Consider the following 19,405-nt stretch of genomic DNA (forward strand, 5'->3'; position numbering starts at 1 on the left):
GGCAGTTATTCTGAGTCAGTTGATCCGTATCAAGGCGAGCTACGATGGAATAAAGCTGTTTAATAAAACAGTTTATAATGCCATTGACGGCGTCGTAACGCGTCTACTTTGTGGGATATAATGATCGCTGTGTCCATTGTAATTAGCCCAACAGAATCATGAGGACGACTTAACACAACACCCGGCAGCCGGCTACGTTGAAAGTGGGTAAAATATAGAACAATTAAACTCGCATAAAATTGTATATGCTAATTAGAACCCGCAATCATGTTGTCTTGTTTCGATGTTTTTTTTTTTGAACCGACAATTTCTCAGCAGTAGTGGTTTGAATCTCGGTGAAAGAAATTGTTTCGTTTTTGTTTGTGTCCTAGTTGGAGCATCATTTGCGAAGCGAACAAGACTGAGTAAAAAAACCTAAGCAAAACAGCATCGCCTGTGACATGCGAAGGGAAAAACCATTTCCAGACAACAAAACCCAACAGCCTCTGCAAGCAGGACAGCAGCAGCGGGATATTACACCGATTACACGTCGTGTGTACCGGGCTGCTCGCCCGGTGACGTTCGCAATACGAACCCAGTCGAACGCAAGTGGTGCTGTCTTTAACGGAAATCGTACTGCGACGGGAGGTGAATACTAATTAGTAGGAATCACAACCTGCTGACGGCCACCACGCACCGCACCACACCGACGGTAGATGACGACAACGCACGCCGACGGTGGCTGCGGTGGTGGCATTATTACCAAGTGCTTAGAGCGTAGGTACGTGCTTCGGGAATCAGCCCCTGAGCATGCTGATAAATCATACCGAGGAAACGTTTGAATGAGTCACTTGCCCGGTGGAAATTGGTGTAATTGATTGAATATTTTCGATGCCCAACCCATCTAGAAGTAATTAAATTATCATTATCAAAAGATAAAATTTATGAAAAAGATTATCAACCACTTTTTGATATAAAACAAGTGAATCTACAGATAGTAAATTTGATCTTATCGTCATTTCAGTCTTTTTGTTTTTAATTTTTTAGCTAATTTTGTGTTGATAGTTTAGCTAGACTTTGTGCTTGCATTTTGCATCTGTTTTTTGTCATTTTTTTTAAATTTCTTATCTCAGTTATGTTGATTTGGGATAATCGCCGCCACCACAACGTTTATTCGATTTTATCGACGTTTTTCGGGTTGAACTTTCCGCTATATTTTATCTCTATTTTTCAAAATACCTTTATATTGTTGCAGTGTTCTCTCAATGATGTCGTATGTTATTTTACTTCATTTAAGTTTTTATTTTTAGGCTTGTTATTTCGGGTTTTTTTTAATCGAATGCTTATCTCTTAAACTTAAATTTTGGCTCAATTTGTGTTTTGTTTCCAATTTAATAATAACAAAACGAGAATGAAATTGTTTTTCTACACGTCCTTCTATTATCAGAAATAAAACTTCTAATTTTTAAGCTTTTTACCACACTGTCAGGGCAGATTTTTACAATCGACGGAAAAAACGGCAAAATAAAGTAATGAAACAAAGGATTTGGGTAAGGGAGGGTCTTTGAAGCAACGCTTATTAAGTTTGTATAAATGGGGTCAGTCCCGGCGTAGTGGTTAGCATTCACACCTCTCACGCCGAGGACCTGGGTTCAAATCCCAACCCCGCAGAAGTCACATAAAATAAAGTTTGTATAACGTGCCTGTTTATCCGCTTTACTTTTTATACAAACTTAATAAGCGTTGCTTCGGTGATCTCTCTTGCTCAACTTTTCGCTCTTTTCTCTTCACGCCTTTTCTTCCAAGTGATCCACACAGATTAGTCACAGTCACAGATTAGAGTTTGGACACAAGTCTGATATTTCTAAACTGTGAATCATATTATCTAACCGAAATTTGGTGAATGTCAATCATGCGAAAAAAATCGAACGCAGAAAATAGACGAATCTCATCAAACAATTCCAATCCACCGACTTGTGCGTAGTTTTCGTGACAGAAAGGAACGATAAAGGGTCAGCTCGGAAGCTAGGTTCGTCAGGGTGTCGTATTCGAACTGTAGACACGGTGAAAAAACTTCCACTATTTCAAACATGCCATCTAAAGATCAACGGGTCACCTTTCCGACATTTCTGTGTCTGCCGGCAGATTCTCATTCGACGGTCGTGCATTCCGAAATCCAATTATCTTAATTGAGTTATGACCTGCCGTCCGCCGGACGTGTTATATTTCTTCGCTGAGATGCTGCTTTGCAGTGTTGACGATCTTCGAATAGTCGCAGAATGTTGGGTTTACAAAAAAAACGGTCCACAAGCAGTAATTGAAATTCGCAGCATTTCTAGCACATTTCTCACGATCCACACAAACATACACGCACACACGTATTCAAACACGAGTTAACGCCAGGTCAAGCGGGGATACGTTTCACTAATGACGAAGAAAGCTTCGCGCGTTCCTCCTAAAATGATGTTTTTGATGTCTTTTAAATTACATCTTTATTGCGCAACCAAATGCTATCACAGTTTATCCTCTGACAACCACAGCAGTAGCGTTACGTCGAACGCACGCTATTCAAGTCGACTCTGTTCTAAATTTAATTACCGAGTATTGAACCACTCTCGCTTCAATCAATCGGAAATCCCTTTTAATACGACGGAAGGTGTTTGAATTTGTCATGATCACTTGTAATTGAATCCGAAGAGAACCTTATTTATAAGCAGGGTGTTGCCAACGTTGTCGCTATGATTCTGTTTGGCTTAAACGTATATGGAGTAAATGTGAAAACCACTCGACAAACAACTGACCATAAATCACTGATTTTATGTTAGAGCACGTTGAAGTCACTATGCGAATATAAACTGGAAAATTTTCATGGCATATACTTTAGCACCTGGCTCAATGTCAAACACACCATTAATCACTCATCGTGGCATGATCTTACAGTGAAACTTTTCTCAGTCTCAACACCGCATAACTTTTTCGCTTCTCAATTAAGCATAAGCCTTTCGGGTTCGGGTTGATTCCGTCACTAGCGCAATGACACCATTTTCTTTCAAGCGAGCCGGCTGCGCCCCGAACGTCCGATCATCCGAACAAAAAACGTACAATCGAACGCCAGTTCCGACATGAACGGAATTTTTGGTCAACTGTCAAAAAACCGATAAAAAAACTGCATCCGCAAAACGGCAGGATGAATATCGACGACGACACCGATAATAACAATACAAATTCAGCCACTTGGTCGGTGCGTAGTAACACCACGTTAGCCCGAACGCGCGCGTGTTGCTGAACCGAAAAATCAACTGAAACAGAAGAATTTCGAGCTGTCTGCTTTAGGTTGGAGATTCTCGCTAAACCAGTTCGTGCAGCTATTCAGCGACACACAGCCAACCAGCCAGCCAACCAAAGCGCGAGGAAGGGGATTTTCCTGTCGGATTTGTCATGTGTTAGTGTAATCGAAACCGAAACCGGTTCGAAAAGCTATACGGTGCATGCAGTCAGTGGAAGGCGTGGCCTGCTAGAGCGAGTAATGATTGCAAGCTCCGCCTACCTACATTATATTGCTGATATACAGATATACAGTTTGTTTGATACGTGTTGGAAAATGAAGTTATTTCAATTCCTTTCAAGCTGCTGCTGCTTCTGTTGCTGCAGTTGTACTAACACTCTGACAAACTGTGCCGACAACGAAAATGAAGAAGAATTAAAACTGAATGAAAAGTGCATTTGCGATACTCTATGAGGGATTTGTTACACTAGGGTGGTTTAATAAAAATGATATAGCCTGACTAATATTGTTTTTCCTTATTTATTTGAAAAATGAGGAAGACATTTAGAACGAAAGAATAGGAAAATATAAGGATCAAAATCAAAATGTCACAAGGGTTGACGTGTACGAAAATAGAAGAGCACAAGAATCCAAGAGCACAATAGTCTAAGAATACAGGAGTGGAAGAGTACAAGTGTTGGAGTAGAGTAGTACAAAATTCAAAGAGTACAAGAACAGAACAGTACAAGAGTAGAGCAGTGCAAAAGTAAAAGTGCACAAGAGCTGAACAGCATAAGAATAGTAGACCACAAAAGTAGACGACCACGAGACTAGAAAAGAACAATAGTACAAGAAGCACAAGAATAGAAGAACCACAAGTCTGGTAAAGCACAAGAGTAGAAGAGCGCAAGACTCGAAAAGCACAAAAGTAGAAAAGAACAAGGGGCGAAGATCACAAGAATAGAAGAGCACAAGAGAGGGAGAGCACAAGAGTAGAAGAGCTCAAGAGTAGCAGAGCACAAGAGTCTAAGATCACATGAATACCAGAGCACAAGCGTGAGAGAGCGCAAGAGTAGGAAAGCGCAAGAATTGAAAAGCAAAAGAGTCGAAAAGCACTAGAGTAGAGGAGTACAAGAGCCGATGTCATAAGAATAGAAAAGCACAAGAGTGGGAAAGTATAAGAGTAGTGGTGCTCAAGAGTTGAAGATCACAGAAATAGATGAGCATTAGATGAGCGCAAGACTCGAAAAGTACAAGAATCGAAAAGCACAAAAGTGAACAAGCACAAGAGTCAAGAGCACAAGTAGAGTAGAAGAGTAGAAGAACACAAGAGTAAAACAGTACAAAAGTGGAAGAGCACAAGGGTAGAATAGCAGATGGAAGAACACAGAAGAATGAGAGTAGTAAAAGAGTAAAAGAACAAAATGTTCTACTCAAAATTTACGATTGCTGTTGAAATAATGAAATTGAACCAATGAAAACTAAATTTGCCATGTTTTTCACCCACCCTAGATCCAATTTTCCTGTACACACAGCTCTGCTCATGCGCATTTTCGAAAGGTTGGTTTTCCACGTTATGCTTCTTTGTGTGCTTCTTGGTGTGCTTGCTGGTAGTAGTGAAATCACGGTCACGGTGGCACGGTGCTTGTTTCCTCGCAGTGAACTTAGACTGAAATCGACTTGATTGAGTCGTCGTGAACTGAGAGATCGAGTTTATCGAGTTAAACTGCCAGAGCGTTCAGCGTTAGGCAATGAATGTAATTGTGTATGTGTGTCTGCATAGGTTAGGTTTGGGTGGATAAGTAAGTTGCAGATATCGCGTCATTCAGTGAGCAGTAGTACAACCTTTATTATTACTTTTTTTTTGTGTTCGTTTCATTGCAACCTAGAGTGCTGCCCCGCTCCACTGATGCAAGCCAATGTGTGGTATTTGGCAATGGCTGTTGCCGCCGATGCCGCAAGTGGGAGTTATTGGGTGAATTGAAGGGTGGAAGAAAATTGCAATGGAAGATTATTTTCGGTTTATGTACTTTCGCTGATTGCTCGCTCTTTTACTATTTTCAAACTCTATTAAAAAGGTTTTGTGCAAGGTTCGAATTTTTTCTATTTGTTTCTCCTTACTGTGGGTAGTCTTTGCTCCCATTTGTGTGATTATAGATTTTTCCCTTAACGGCAAAATACTAGAACACTACGTGTGTTGATTTTTCTGGTATGTGAAACGCGTCTGTCTGGGATGAAAAGAGAGAAAAAAACCAATGGTGATCGGTGGAATTTTAGGAAAGTCAATAAAAAATGCTGCTGGAAAATCGATGAAAACTGTTGAAAATTCTGCGGTATAAATCGATGTTTTCATTGTGACCTAGTTTATTGATGATTCTTGATTAGTTGTCAATATGCTGCTATTTGAAAAATTATACAAATCACAGTAATATAGATAGCGGCTCGAAATATATGTGCATCTCTGCTCCTGGTTTTTTATTCAATAGACTGCTAAGAAAAGTGAGGAGAAAACATATTAATATAAAATGAACATAAAAACCACAACATATAACCTATTTCTTACAATGGGCATATAAACCACACAGATTCTTATGCCATTTTACTTCATGTCTGTCCATTTTACATTTTACTTTAGCACCAAAATATGTGCTTAAAAAGTAAGTTGGTTTATGATAAAAAAAATCCGGGTATTCAGGACCGGGTGGTAGGTAACTGCAGCAAACTAACCGGCAGGACCACGCGATAGTGAAAAAATTAAAAAACTGACCAGTTTTCCCGATCAAAACGGTCTGGTAAAAAGTCATAAAATTACGACTTAATTTGCTATTCGCGACACATTAAAGCTGTTTTCAATAGGTGACGAACGCAGAATGAGTTGACCACGACCCTGAGGAGGAAAAAGTGTCTGATATATGTAAGGACGAGGAGGGAAATCTGGTCACAAACGAGCGCGAGCTGGTCAACAGGTGGAAGCAGTTCTGCGATGAATATCTCAACGGCGAAGGAGACGCAACGGAAGTTAACTTAGGAGTGTCTACAAATGATAACAGCGTGCCGATTCCCGATCCCGAAGATTTCCGGCGAGAAATCGGTCAGCGGAAGAACAACATAGCCACCGGAAACGACCGACTTCGAGCAGAATGCTACCAAAATGACCAAGAACAGCTAGCAAGTGGATGGAAGGTGAGGTTTGTCCCATCTACAAAAAATGGAGAACGGTTCGATTGCTGTAATTGCTGGTCAACGCCGCCTGTAGGGTGCTTTACCAGATTTTGTTACGTCGTCTATCCCCGATAGTAAGAAAATTGGTAGAACAGTATCAGGCGGGCTTTGTGGGGGCATATGCTACTGGGAATCAAATTTTGAATCTTCGACAAATCCACCAGAAGTGTCGAGAGTATAACGTGCCCACCCATCAAATTTTCGAAGATTTCAGAGCAGCACATGATACAGTCGAGCGCGAACGGCTATGGCAAATAATGCACGAGAACAATTTCCCAGACTAACTGATGCGGCTGTACTAACTGATGAGTGATGTACTTCATGCGTGTTTCCGGAGAACTTTCGACTGCCTTCTAATCGCGCAGCGGGTTGCGGCAAGGGATGGACTGTCCTGTATGTTATTTATCATTGTTATTGAAGGTGTGATCTGGCGAGCGGGCATCGAAACGAGAGGAACGATCTTCAGCAAAAGTACCCAACTTCTAGCCTTTGCAGACAACCTCGACATCATTACTTGGGACCCCCAAGGCTTGGGAAGCCTTGGGACGGCGGAGGCAATCTACGCTAGATTAAAAACGGATGCTTGGAGGATTGGGTTTCAAATCGAGGCGTCGAATACCAAGTCGGTCAGTGACTATTGACGGCGATGAACTGGAAATGGTTGATGAGTTCATTCATTTGGGATCTCTATTCACCGCAGATAACAATAATAGTAAGGAGATTAAACGACACATTCAAGCTGGAAGTCGAGCCTACTTTTTCCTCCACAAGTCGCTTTGATCAATGAGCATACGCCGCCGCACAAAGCTGAAGATGTACAAAGGCTAATCAAACCTGTAGTCCTCTATGGACTTGATACCCAGCTAGCACCAACTCGTATATCAATGTACGAAAACTATCGTAAATATCTCCTAACAAACTCAAAATCGTAACTAAAGCTGGATAAAGTGGGATCAAGTTGATTTTCTGTCATATATAATGATAATGACTGACATACATACGAATTTCAGCACAAAATCGCAGAGTAGTACGGAGCGACTCGGATATTATCGTACATAAATACTTATATAGTCGTAACGCTCAAAATTATTCGTAATCACGTATATCGCCTCCAAAATAGTACGGATATGCCAATTTTGCGCATGAAATACGATTTATTTAGCACGTATATCTGTACGTAATGCTGATTTTTACTTTTTTTATACATATGAAAATGCTAACTGGGTACAGCAGCCTTGCTTACGAGAACATACGTACATTAGCCGTATTTGAACGAAAGGTGTTGAACGGAACGGGTTGCATGCACTATTTGAAGAGATGCCCAACGTAAACCTGGCAAAAGTTGGGAGACTACGTTGGACCATCCACGTCGCAAGGGTGCCGGACGACTGTTCAGTAAAATCCTTTCTCTTCAAGAACCAGGTCCAGGTTGACCAGGTTGAAGCTGCCTTGCGTCAAAATGCTCAACGAATGACCTCAGTAAACTTCATCGATTGATCAACAAAAGTTAACTTAAAGTGATTAGTCAAAACAAATTTCTTTCGCAAGAATCTGTAATTGTTATTTATCAAATAAATTTTACAGGCCCTCGATAAAACGAATGTTCTGCCGTTAAAAAGGTATTTACTGTTGCTGATAGCGGCGCGCCGCGGCGGTCCATGGAATACCGTCCTATTCGCTAATTTTTTTTGACAATTATCGGGACTAAGAATAATCTATTGGAACTGAGCATACAAAATTACCGTTTTTGTAGAATTCTCGATGCAATGATCATTTACCGTGCAAGTTCAACATAATCTACCGTGATATAATTTTGCATTTAAGGACCATTTTAAAGACATTTCGCACTCTACATGTGACTGGAGCCCAGCCAAAAGGAACCTAGCGTCAAAAACATTATGTTGACTAATTAAAACTTTAACTTTATCGTTTCGTCAACTGGTTGCAGCTGACCTAATAAATAATACTATCGTTCACAGATCACAGACAGAATATCATCATTACCCAGAGATGGGGAATATACGTAAAAAACCCATCAACTATTTGGTAAAATTATGAATGCGCATTTTATTTTGGTGTAAAACAAGCTAATTCATAATTGTGTAGAATGTAAAAGCATCAAACATAGCCACATCCAATAAAATCAAGCGATTATCCGCGATCTCATTCCACATGTAAGAAATCACGGTTTTCTTTTAAGCTAGTGGTAAGCTTTTACCACTAGTCGGTATGAAAATTTCATAATAAATACAGTCTATCTAATTGATATACTGTCATACTCGATGATTCATCACAAAAACGGCATTAACTAGGCATGTTTTTCACATATATTGCAAAAAACTTCAAAATACAAAACAGGGGTACAATGCATCACAGCGGGATCGAACAGTTATAAAATATTTTGCCAATTATGTTGAGCTATGAACCCATTGTATCTCAGCAAACAAGCGTTTGTAACAAACGCTATAACGAACGCTTCCGCCATTTCGGCAGCCTAGTTTTAGGAGTTTATACAACACGTTATTGAATGTAAATGTTTTGGTTGCGTTTAACGCCTAGCTGGGCAAACTTGGTGCGTTTTGTCCACGGGCTTTGGCGTTCTGCCTCACATAATGATTTGTCTCTTGCCAAAAATCGTCAAAAATAACAAAAAATACTGGTTTTTGTTAGGAAATTTCACCAGGAGTAAGTGTAAAAAAGATACCAAAGTCTTCTAGAAGTTGAAAAACGTGGAACAAACATGCCGTTGCAAAATGATGTTTTGCTTAAGCGGTGCATTCTGCACCACTTTACCCTACGTCTTCAGACATGCACATAAATGGAACATCGCAAATTATATAATATTACGTGTTATTTTTCAATATACAATTTTATCACGTGTGTTGCATACACATAGGCTTCTTTTATTACATTTGGCTTGATGTTAAAATATATCTTAAAAACGGTTTAGGCTATTTACGTTTTATTTAATGGAAAAATGTATGTAATTTTTGTTGCGTGTTCGTTAATTTATATGCATTTCAGTTTATTTCTAATATCAAATTCAATTTTTCGTTCTATGGGCAGCTATACACTGAACGAGAAAATGAATCTCAAATTTGACGTAAACTGAAACGGATGTAAATTAATGAACAAGTAAAAAAAATCACATATATTTATCCATTAAATAAAACGTAAATAATTTAAACAGTTTAAGATATTAAGTAAAATTTTTGCGTCAGCTAAACTGCCCATTAATGGAAGACAGTCACCTATGCAAAAACTTGCAGCGGTGAAAAACGCATTTGAAACCGCTACATTTTTTCTTTAATATTGAGTAAATTTTGGAAACAAATCGTCCAAATCATCATAATATTACTTGAATGTACACTATAGAATACTTTTACAAGCAATTTGTTCACAAGTGACCTACAATTTGTTCCAAAACTTATAAAAACTACCGAAGTTACTGATATGTGTTTATTTGTGCTTGAATAAGCAAGAATAAACGCATAACAGTCACACTCACAGCATGCCTTGATCCTTGCATTGCCGGTGAACCGGTGACTGCCGGTGGAGTATTTTCACGACCACGTGCCGTTGTTGTTTTGATAATTCACGTGCACGTTTAATTCAACTGCTTCAAATGTCTGTACAGAACTATTTGAAATTTTACGGGAGCAAGGATAACTCTGAAGATAAATTTCCAGTTCCTAGCATTTTCTGCTTTTATTTGCAATTTGCCATCGTGGGGTCGCATAAGGGGTTTTGTTCAACTCAGAAACTGGTCGCTTTCCTGTGTCAGAAACACTCCCAGAACGTGTCCGAGTGTGACCAATGTGATCCTGGACATATTATATGACGACAAATGAACTATTTTGAGCTAGTTTTGCACTCTCGCGTACTTAGAGATGTCACATGTTGTATTTTAGTTCTATTCAGAAACTGATCCCGGTAGGCGTATCCGGAGCATTTCCGGATATGTGGTTAGATATGGTCAATGACGTCTTGAACAATTTATATAACTACCAATGGTCTAGTTTTGCAAATTCGAGTACTTAGAGGTGTCGTTCAATGGAATTATTGTGTTTCAAGGTGGTTCAAGTTCCATATATTCCGGAACTTGTTCCGACTATAGCTTCGGAACCGTCTATCCGCTCCAAATTTTCTTCAACAGTGTTCTTGTAGGCCATAAAATTGTCGTTTGGTAGTTGTTGCAGTTAAATCGGTTCAGGAATTTCTAAAATCTATTGCTTATTCATATATTTTCGCTACTGTGACTGTTATGCGTTTATTTGTAATATGGTACTGACATAGTTTAATATTTTTTTCAACATTTTGGGAACAAACATAGCTTTTCTGTTTGAAATATTGAAACAAGTATTGAAATAAGTAATTTAAAGATGATTCCCAGGTTTATCTCAAAAATGGTGAAAAGTAATATGGGACTGTTATGCGTTTATGGCAGTAAATGTAATAAATAAACCTACATGTAGGCAACACACGCTACGATATTTCATATTGTGAAATAACACATTATTTTATATGCGATGTTCCATTCATATGCATGTCACAAGACGTAAATCTACAGATTTTTTTTGAAGTGTGAATTACTTTCCAAACCCCGACGAAGACTATTTAAAAAGCTGCCCGCATTTAGAAAGTCTTAGAAAAATTCGAATTCAACTATTTTTTAGGCCCACCCAGCTTCGGAGTATGATGCTAGCCCAATAAGCAAGTCGTCGTATGTTCGAATCTCGATTGGGCGGTGCTGCTATAGAGTCAGTAGGATTATTGCACTAGCCCCGTAATTGGCCAGTACTCTAATAACCGGCTGTGAGGTCTGTCGATGAAGAAGGGTCATATTCTAAAAGACGTTTATACCCATGGCTTTGCCAAAACATTTTTCGTCAAACTCTTATCTTGCAGCTCCTATCCGCACCTACGTGCAACATTGATGAAGATCGGATAACCCACCCCGCTGGAAACCAAGGTTGTATACTGACAGGAATAATCGTATACTGACAGGGTTTTTTCGAGCTACGTTGGTCCTACGGTGATACAGTGGGAAGCCAGCACCAATAAAAAAACGAAGCAACGAACGATATAAATAATAGAAGATGAGTCATGTGACAGATTTTAAAAGACATTTTTTTATGATTTCATCCCAGGTCCCGCGAGAAATACTCTAGGTGCACTTCAGGGTAGTGTATAAGGCCCATTTAATTTATTATGTACATTAATGACATGAAACAAGTCTTACGTTTCTGGGACATCAATCGTTTTTCGCTATACTTTATGGTGCATTGCAGCTAGAAATCTCGATAATGCCATAATACACTAGAATTGCGCTCTTTGAGTAGATGGTAAAATTTCAAACAACTGTAGAATGATTACTGGCAAAACCAAATATATGATAATATCGCGCAACCGTTTAAAACAACACGTTGATGTAGAAATTCACGGTTAAATCATTGAACGGGTTCTCGAGATAAAATATCTTGGTGTTCGGAAATTTTTAAAGCCTCTCCCAAGTAACATTTTTGTTGTATAATAGCTTATCAAGCACTTGTACCACGGGAATTAGCTGTGCAATAGTTTAATAAGCTATTATATAACAAAATTGTTACTTGGGCTATCAACTAACCGAACATCGAGAAGATGCTGTGCAGAAGTTCCTTGTGTATTAACGGGCGTGCAATGAAGAGTTGATGAAGAGGCACGTTAGAGTTGCCGAGGTAGATTGAATATCTGCGTGGCTGAAAACATTGGAAGAGCCCTCATAATTTCCTAGCCCACAATCGTAGTGGCTCTAGGTCGCTAGTTAAAATATAAATAAGCTTCCCATTTTTGAAGTTTATGCAAAATTCGATTCTTTTAATAAACTGACAAGTTGCGAGTCATTATTGAACAAATTATGCAAATTATTTGTGATCATTGAAAAATTAGCGTCTCAGGAAATTATTTACAATTTAACGAATGTATCAAGTTCAAGGTTATGTTTCCAAGATAAAAAACACAAATAACTTCGTGTATAAAAATGAAATTGGACATTGTTTTAGGAAATTATTTCCGAATTGACGAATGTTTTAAGCTCTTAATGTTTCCGCTTAATGCTTTTTAATGTTTCCGAAATATAAAACACAAATAACTTTGTGTATAAAATTGACTACATTAAAATAGAGTGGGGATATTAACGGTTCCCGAAAGCTGGTAGAACAATCTCTGGGTCTGCCAGAAAAGTGTTAGACTGGAAGGTGCCTGTAAGCTTGTGTAACAGAAAAAAACCTTTGTACAGACTCTGAGTTTACCCAAGTTAAGTTCAGGGAAACCAATCACAGCACTCTTAAATTTGCTCTAAAAATTAATTGTACAGTAGGATTTCGAATTTGGCAACAAATGCGTGTCACCTATGTTGCCAAAATCGAGACCCTTTTTTATGTGAAAAATTGAATGTAAATGCTTTAGAAATTGACTAAATATCATTAATCAACGATTGAAATCATTTGTTGTTTAAAAAGTCCGCCAAGAGCAATCCGTCCGGTACAAATAAGTCATTGACACCATGCGGTAAGACGTAGTCCTACGGCAATAAAAATTGTATTGTTCGAAATCACATAACTTTTTTTCATGAATATACTGAGGGCATCATTTTTTCGTCATTTAAAGGATGTATGCGGAAACTGATTGATATTTAAGCATATTTTTGAAAGTGAAATATCTTGTGTTGCCAAAAACGAATACTTTTGTTGCCACAATCAATCGAGGCATACCAAAATCGAATCGTACCAAATTCGAAATCCAACTGTACTTCATATTTCTCTATAGTTTGGTTTAAGAATCAAGCATATAGACTAAATTCAACATTTTAACATATTACCTATTTCACAGGATTTCAAGTAACTTGAAACAGAAGAAGAGAAGAGAAGAAGTAGTATTTAATTTAACTTTTTGAAGTACAAAAATGCGCATAATACAATCTCCCGGGTAATGTTAGACATGTATAAATTTGTTATTTTGTAAAGATTTGAAAATTTATTAACAAATTACGTACTGATTCATCGATTACCAACTCGTCATTGGTTTGCTCAATTAATGAAATAAACCACCAACTATTTACGAGCGCTATTCGTGCTGGACATTTCCCCAACTAATTTTTGCAGCAGTCATTTACTACCGTTTATTTCTTGGAGACAATCCTTTTGATTACATCCGTCTTTTCTTTTACTCTGTGCGTCGTTTATCTCACCGCATCATGTCTATTTGCTTGCTTGCTGCTGCTGCTGCTGCGGTTGTTACGAAGACATGACCGGCGTTTTCAATTGGATTCGTGAAACGAGACGGTCGTCTTCTTTAAGCAGGACTCCATTAAGCGAAAATCCTTCTTCCACTCGTTTCATGCACTACTGTCGGCCCGCTGCTTCTCGACAAGGAATGTTTACCGTGCTCGAATGATAGATGGCTGTGTTTAAAAATCGATAACTTTTTTACAGAACAACGTAAACCGCTCAATTTGCATTTAATTGTTTTATTCGAGCAAGCAATGTCACCGCCTTACGGTTAGGAATGATTCTGCGTTTATTACATTTAGTGTACGGGGTAATGAAACTGGAGGCACTTTCAAGTTAACCGCTATTGATTAGTAATTCGCAATGATTGGTACCGGTAGAAAACGTGTTTGTTCAGATTTTACACTGTTGGTTGCACTCTGGAACAATCTTGTTCCGTTGAGTCTCTTCAAATTTCTAATTACAATAATTGCTTGACGTGAAATGCAATGGTTATTTCCAAATAAACACATTTAGGTTCGAATTCTTAACATATTCTAAAATAATTTTGATGATTCAAGCAATATTCAAGCACAACAGCAATTGTACTTTTCAGTAATTCCATGCTGTTCGTTCGCTTGAACAGGTTAGGTAATTTATAAACCTCCATCTTTATTCAAATTATGCTGAAAGGAAATTCTCTACATTCCACAAGCTGAACCCCAATTTTCGATTCACTACCCTGCCAGCTTCTAAGAACAGAGGAGTACAGTTCAAGAAGCAAGATTGAATTCTTTCACTGCAAGACATCTTCTGTTGAAGCAAATACAATAATACCAACTCCTTCCTTAGAGCGGGAAAAGTTTACCATTGCTATGAAAAGCCATTTTACTTTAACATAGAACGAACAGAGAATCATGCTATTGTACTTGCAAGGAGGCTGTCCACAGCGAAAGCAACTTTTCCCTTTGGTGCCGGTTTGTGCGCTACGAGATGAGGAAAATTAAAAGGATTCGCTTGAAAACGCGCCTTTCCCCCGAAAGGAGACCGTATTTTGCTCGTCGCTTTCTCGGCTGTGCTCCATCAGGATGTATGCTCAAATGAACCTGCGAAGGTAGATGCCATAATTCGGCGCGATTCGGATCGATTCAATTGAAAAGCGGCGTAATAAAGATGACGGTTGAGTTTGGGGCCGAGATGAATGGTGAAATTGTTGAAGAAAGGATCCATCGTCAACAACAGCGCCTTCCACATGCGGAGCTGAACGTTTCCGCGGAATCGGCCAAGGAGGAAAATGCGTTTTATTAACCAACGTTTCGCGGAAAATTACCTACTTCATTCTCTTTGTTGGCGAAATTTCACTCTTTCATTCAATTGAGAAATAATTGATTTAATGAAATGTATTTACAATGGAATAAATTTATATTTGGTTGGAGTCAATTCAGATTCCGTTTGAAGTGACTGTGATTGAGAAGATAAATTCAGTTACATTCTAATTTTTAGTTTGCTTACCAAACCAAGCCTTTTGGTTGGTCTCGAGGTACGACCCTGGTCTAACAAACTACTCATCGCATGTCATTGTAGAACGAGCCTTGCAATTGTCCGTTACTTTAACAGTTGATTTTCATTGATGTCGTTCGAAAAGAATATCATGATTAGTTGATGTAATTGATTTAACTTGACATAAAATAATAACCTAATCCAAATAAAACATCAACCGCTTTTTATTGCCACATTAAGTTAATGATTGTAAAGATTACGATTTAAATTTCAATGTTTTAAAATGGATTGAAAAATATTTTGGAGCACTATCAAATAATAGAATTCATAATTCTGTCTTTGTCCACCCAAGTAACATTTTTGTTGTCTAAAAGCTTATTAAACTATTGTACAGCTAATTCCCGTGGAACGAGTGCTTGATAAGCTATTATACAACAAAAATGTTACGTGGGAAGAAAGGCATAATATTCTAGTTTAACTCTTTAAGGGCGGCTCGTTTATCGAAATTTTCCGGAAAAGCGTCACTATAAAACAACAACTACTCGTGGAACGTATTTAATTTCTACGAAATAAGATGTAACTTCATCTACGAAACAAGATCTAACATTGCTCATTTTTTGTATTTTGTGAGTCACATGGAAATGGATTCTAGATAGAATTTGTAGCGAAAGTATTCACTTACAGAATTGTTTGAGCTAGTGCCTAAAGTGTTTTGAAAACCAAACTTTTTCAAAGACTGATAGTTCACTCAATGGAGCATTTTTCGGCTTTGTAATCATAAAATGCTAAACTTGGTTTTAATCTTTTCTGCCTTAAACATCGTTAAAATATCTGATTTCATGTTTTGCACTTTCAAAGTAAAAACACAGAGAACAGACATCCAAGCGAAAGGTCCCCACTTGGAGAAAACTTATGCCAAATTAGTTGGGAAACTATAGTGATGGTGTCGCTAAAGGCGCATAAATTTCTACACTAAACTCACAACAGCTAGCTTCTGGCGCTAGCATAACGCATATAGCCCATATATACTAGTGCCAGAGGAGCCAAAGGTTGTCAGTGTGCAAATCAAAAGAACCATTTAGTTGGGAAACTATAGTGGTGGTGTTGCTAGCATATTAGGTGATTTTAATTTGAAATTTTATCCAAGAATTCCCGAAAAATTTGTTCCTGAATGGATGTCTGTTCTCTGTGGTAAAAAGTTTCGATGTTTCAGTTCAAAATACTATCAACTGTTTTTAGAAACGCACCGAAACATAATTTAGAGCTATGCTTTCAAAGGAGTTGAAACACATTATACTGTTAATTTATATTTCAATCAAATTTTGAATGGTCAAACGAATTCGTCTCGAAGCTTGTGACTAATCTGAACAAAACCAGTCGGCCTGAGTTTCATAGATAACAATACTGATTTATAAATTCAGCCATAACAAAGGTAAAGGCCTCCCTCTTAACAGAGAACAGCGCCAAATGGTTATTGGTGTCGGTTATATGTACTAGCCTTCTGTCGATTCTGTTACTGTCACTGTCAAGTCACTAACTGTATTTGACGTTTGGTTTTCGACAAGACCAGGGATACCAGATTTGCAGATTTGTCTGCAAATTGCAGATTTTTGGAACGGTCTTGCAGATCATTATAAATTTGCAGATATTTGCAGTTTTTCTGACTTTTATTGTTTTGGTGCAGATTTTTGTTCGAAGCTCTTTAAACTTTCACAGACTTCCTAAAAAAGTGTGCAGATTTTCGCAGATTATTTTTAAACCAGAAAATTCGAGTAGCCGGAAAACTGCTCGATTTTTTCGGGTTTCGAGCAGTTGCAGACATTTTTTTTAGAAAATATGGCATCTCTGGACAAGACTGAATTTATGTTTACATTACATTTATTGTAACTATTTTGGTTGAATATTATGGTCCTGGTTACCGATCCAGCGAAGTGGTGCTTTAGGGTCCACAACTAAAGAAGAAGAAGTAACTATTTTGTTACAACCATTGGGTTTTGTCGGTTTTGCAATTAACTCTTTAAATTAGCTTTGGATGTGTTTGGATTTGGTTTGTGTTCATTGTGAGTTGTAATGCGTTCAAGAATCTTCATCTTTTAATAAAATGTGTATTATTTTTAGCTTCGCCATGACTTCTGCCATACCATCAAACTTTACCACACATTTGTGCAGCGTGGAGGTTTGCGACAACAGCTACAACGTTCGTGTTTTAAAAATGAACAACTCGGTATTCATCTACATTGGTGAGAATAACGCTGAAAACTTCGACGAACTGGCAATGGCTATGCCTATGTCTGCGGACAGCGAAATCCTAACTACCTCAATCCTGGGCTCGCTGGTCGGCTGTGGATCGGAGGAACTTGCTCAAAAGCTAGCCAGGAAGCTGAAGAAACAGGTGTACGTTAGTGTTAACGTTCCGAATGATCGAATCATTCGACCAGCAATCGAACGAAAGCTGTTTGAGGAGATTAGGAATAATATGGCGTGCTTTTGATTGTCTAGAATTAAGTGTGGAGGTGTTAATATTGCAAACTATAACCAAAAGACTTCAGCTTGGCTTATAGGTACTTTGCCACTGTGCAAGGGGAAATGATAATACTAGGAGTATTTATATTTTTGTAACATTCTGATATGCTGCTTTAATAAATATCAATAAGCACTACAGAATGATGATTTTGATTTAAGACTCATAACGGTCTAGAAGCTAGGAGCATCATTAACCCTTCGGCGATACGATGGGGTGACGGCGACGCATGAATAAGGAACAAAAAATTCGGACTGGAACAATCGGAATAGACCCATTCGACGATGAAGGACTATATGGATTGGAAATTTTGGGACGTGGAACTGCCAATTTCTATCGAATGCTCTCTGACGTATTAAGGAGCCGAAAATTCGACGTCGTAGCTCTGCAGAAGGTTTGCTGATAGAATAGAGCTCAACAGTAGGTACGTTCAGCGATGGATATGCTAACTACTACCAGAGCTGCGGCAATATGTGCTGGATATTGCTTTCATAATGAGAGATGCGGAAACGGGTCATTGGGTGGTGGCCAATCCATTTTCGAATGATCAGGCATCATAAACACATCCTATCAAAGCGCTAACGTTGACTCGGACGATGGAGTAACAAGCATGGAAGAAGTGCCAGCCCCAACTAGAATTTTAGATTGGAATTTTAGATACAGAACAGTTACCGGAGTGGAAAGATGTCCGATTTAAAAGAAAGGTTAGTCTGTAAGAACTATCGTGCGATTGCCGTTCTCAATGCCCCTACAAAAAGCTATCTCAAATCAGTTTTTTCCAACTATCACCAATTACGAACAGATTTCTGGGAATTTATCAACTCAGCTACGTTGACGAGTGATCAGCACAGAATCAAATATGTAAACTGCACATATCCTCCAAAATGGCCGTGAATGCACAATTCCCACGAACCATTTGTTAGTTGACTTCAAAGCTACATATGATATCATCGACCGCAGAAATCTATGGAAAACCATGATCGAGAACGGCTTCTCTAGAAAACTGATTAATCTGATTCAATGTACTATGGAACACAGCGCTGTGTTCGGATTTTGGGTGGGTTGTCGAGTTCCCCTGAATCACACAGACGGTTTCATCAAGTTGATGGTCTGTCCTGCCTGCTGTTCTAAATCGCGCTACAAAGCGTTATGAATCGAACGGATATCAACATGTTGGGCATGATCTTCAACAAATCTAGTCAATTCGTCTGCTTTGCCTATGGCATGGATGTTACCGGTAGAAAAACTGTGGTAAGGGCTGAACAGTACACCAGATTAAAGTGCGTAGGTTGAAGGTAAATACATCTAAAACAAACTACATGCTGGATGGAGAACCCAAGACGGATCGACGCCGCTTGGGCAGTAGTGTAACGATTGACGGCGATGAGTTTGAGGTAGTTGACGGATTTGTCTACCTTGGCTCACTGGTAACAGCGGATGATACCAGCGGCGTATTATCGGCGGAAGTCGTGCTCACTAGAAATCGGGCTTCACAAGTAATTGCGGTTGAACAAACTAAGCCCCCGTTCAAAGTGTACCCTGTACAAGACGTTCTTTAGACCGGTTGTTCTCTACGGGCATAAAACGTCGACAATGCTCAAGGAGCACCTGCGAATGCTCGGAGTTTTCGAAAGATGAATGCTAAGAACGATTTTCGGCGGAGTTCCCGTC

At 38.7% G+C, this 19,405-nt stretch overlaps 1 protein-coding gene across 1 annotated transcript; it reads left to right on the forward strand.

Annotated features, from left to right (window-relative positions):
- Window positions 1-440: 440 nt before the first annotated feature.
- LOC128740684 (proteasome assembly chaperone 4) lies at window positions 441-18,276 on the forward strand. The gene is made up of 3 exons (XM_053836246.1): window positions 441-627; window positions 17,240-17,273; window positions 17,332-18,276. The coding sequence occupies exons 1-3, from the start codon at window positions 441-443 to the stop codon at window positions 17,702-17,704; spliced, it is 594 nt and encodes a 197-aa protein (XP_053692221.1). The 3' UTR covers window positions 17,705-18,276.
- The last annotated feature ends 1,129 nt before the right edge of the window (window positions 18,277-19,405 follow it).

The sequence above is a fragment of the Sabethes cyaneus genome, chromosome 3 (assembly GCF_943734655.1).
Source record: "Sabethes cyaneus chromosome 3, idSabCyanKW18_F2, whole genome shotgun sequence".
Lineage (NCBI taxonomy): Eukaryota > Metazoa > Arthropoda > Insecta > Diptera > Culicidae > Sabethes > Sabethes cyaneus.

What these genes read in the sequence shown, in the direction of transcription:
- LOC128740684 (XM_053836246.1), top strand. Translation starts at nt 441, where the DNA reads ATGCGAAGGGAAAAACCATTTCCAGACAACAAAACCCAACAGCCTCTG. An exon ending in AAATCGTACTGCGACGGGAG is followed by an intron (nt 628 to 17,239) that starts GTGAATACTAAT and finishes TCTTTAAATTAG; the next exon opens with CTTTGGATGTGTTTGGATTT. An exon ending in GGATTTGGTTTGTGTTCATT is followed by an intron (nt 17,274 to 17,331) that starts GTGAGTTGTAAT and finishes TATTATTTTTAG; the next exon opens with CTTCGCCATGACTTCTGCCA.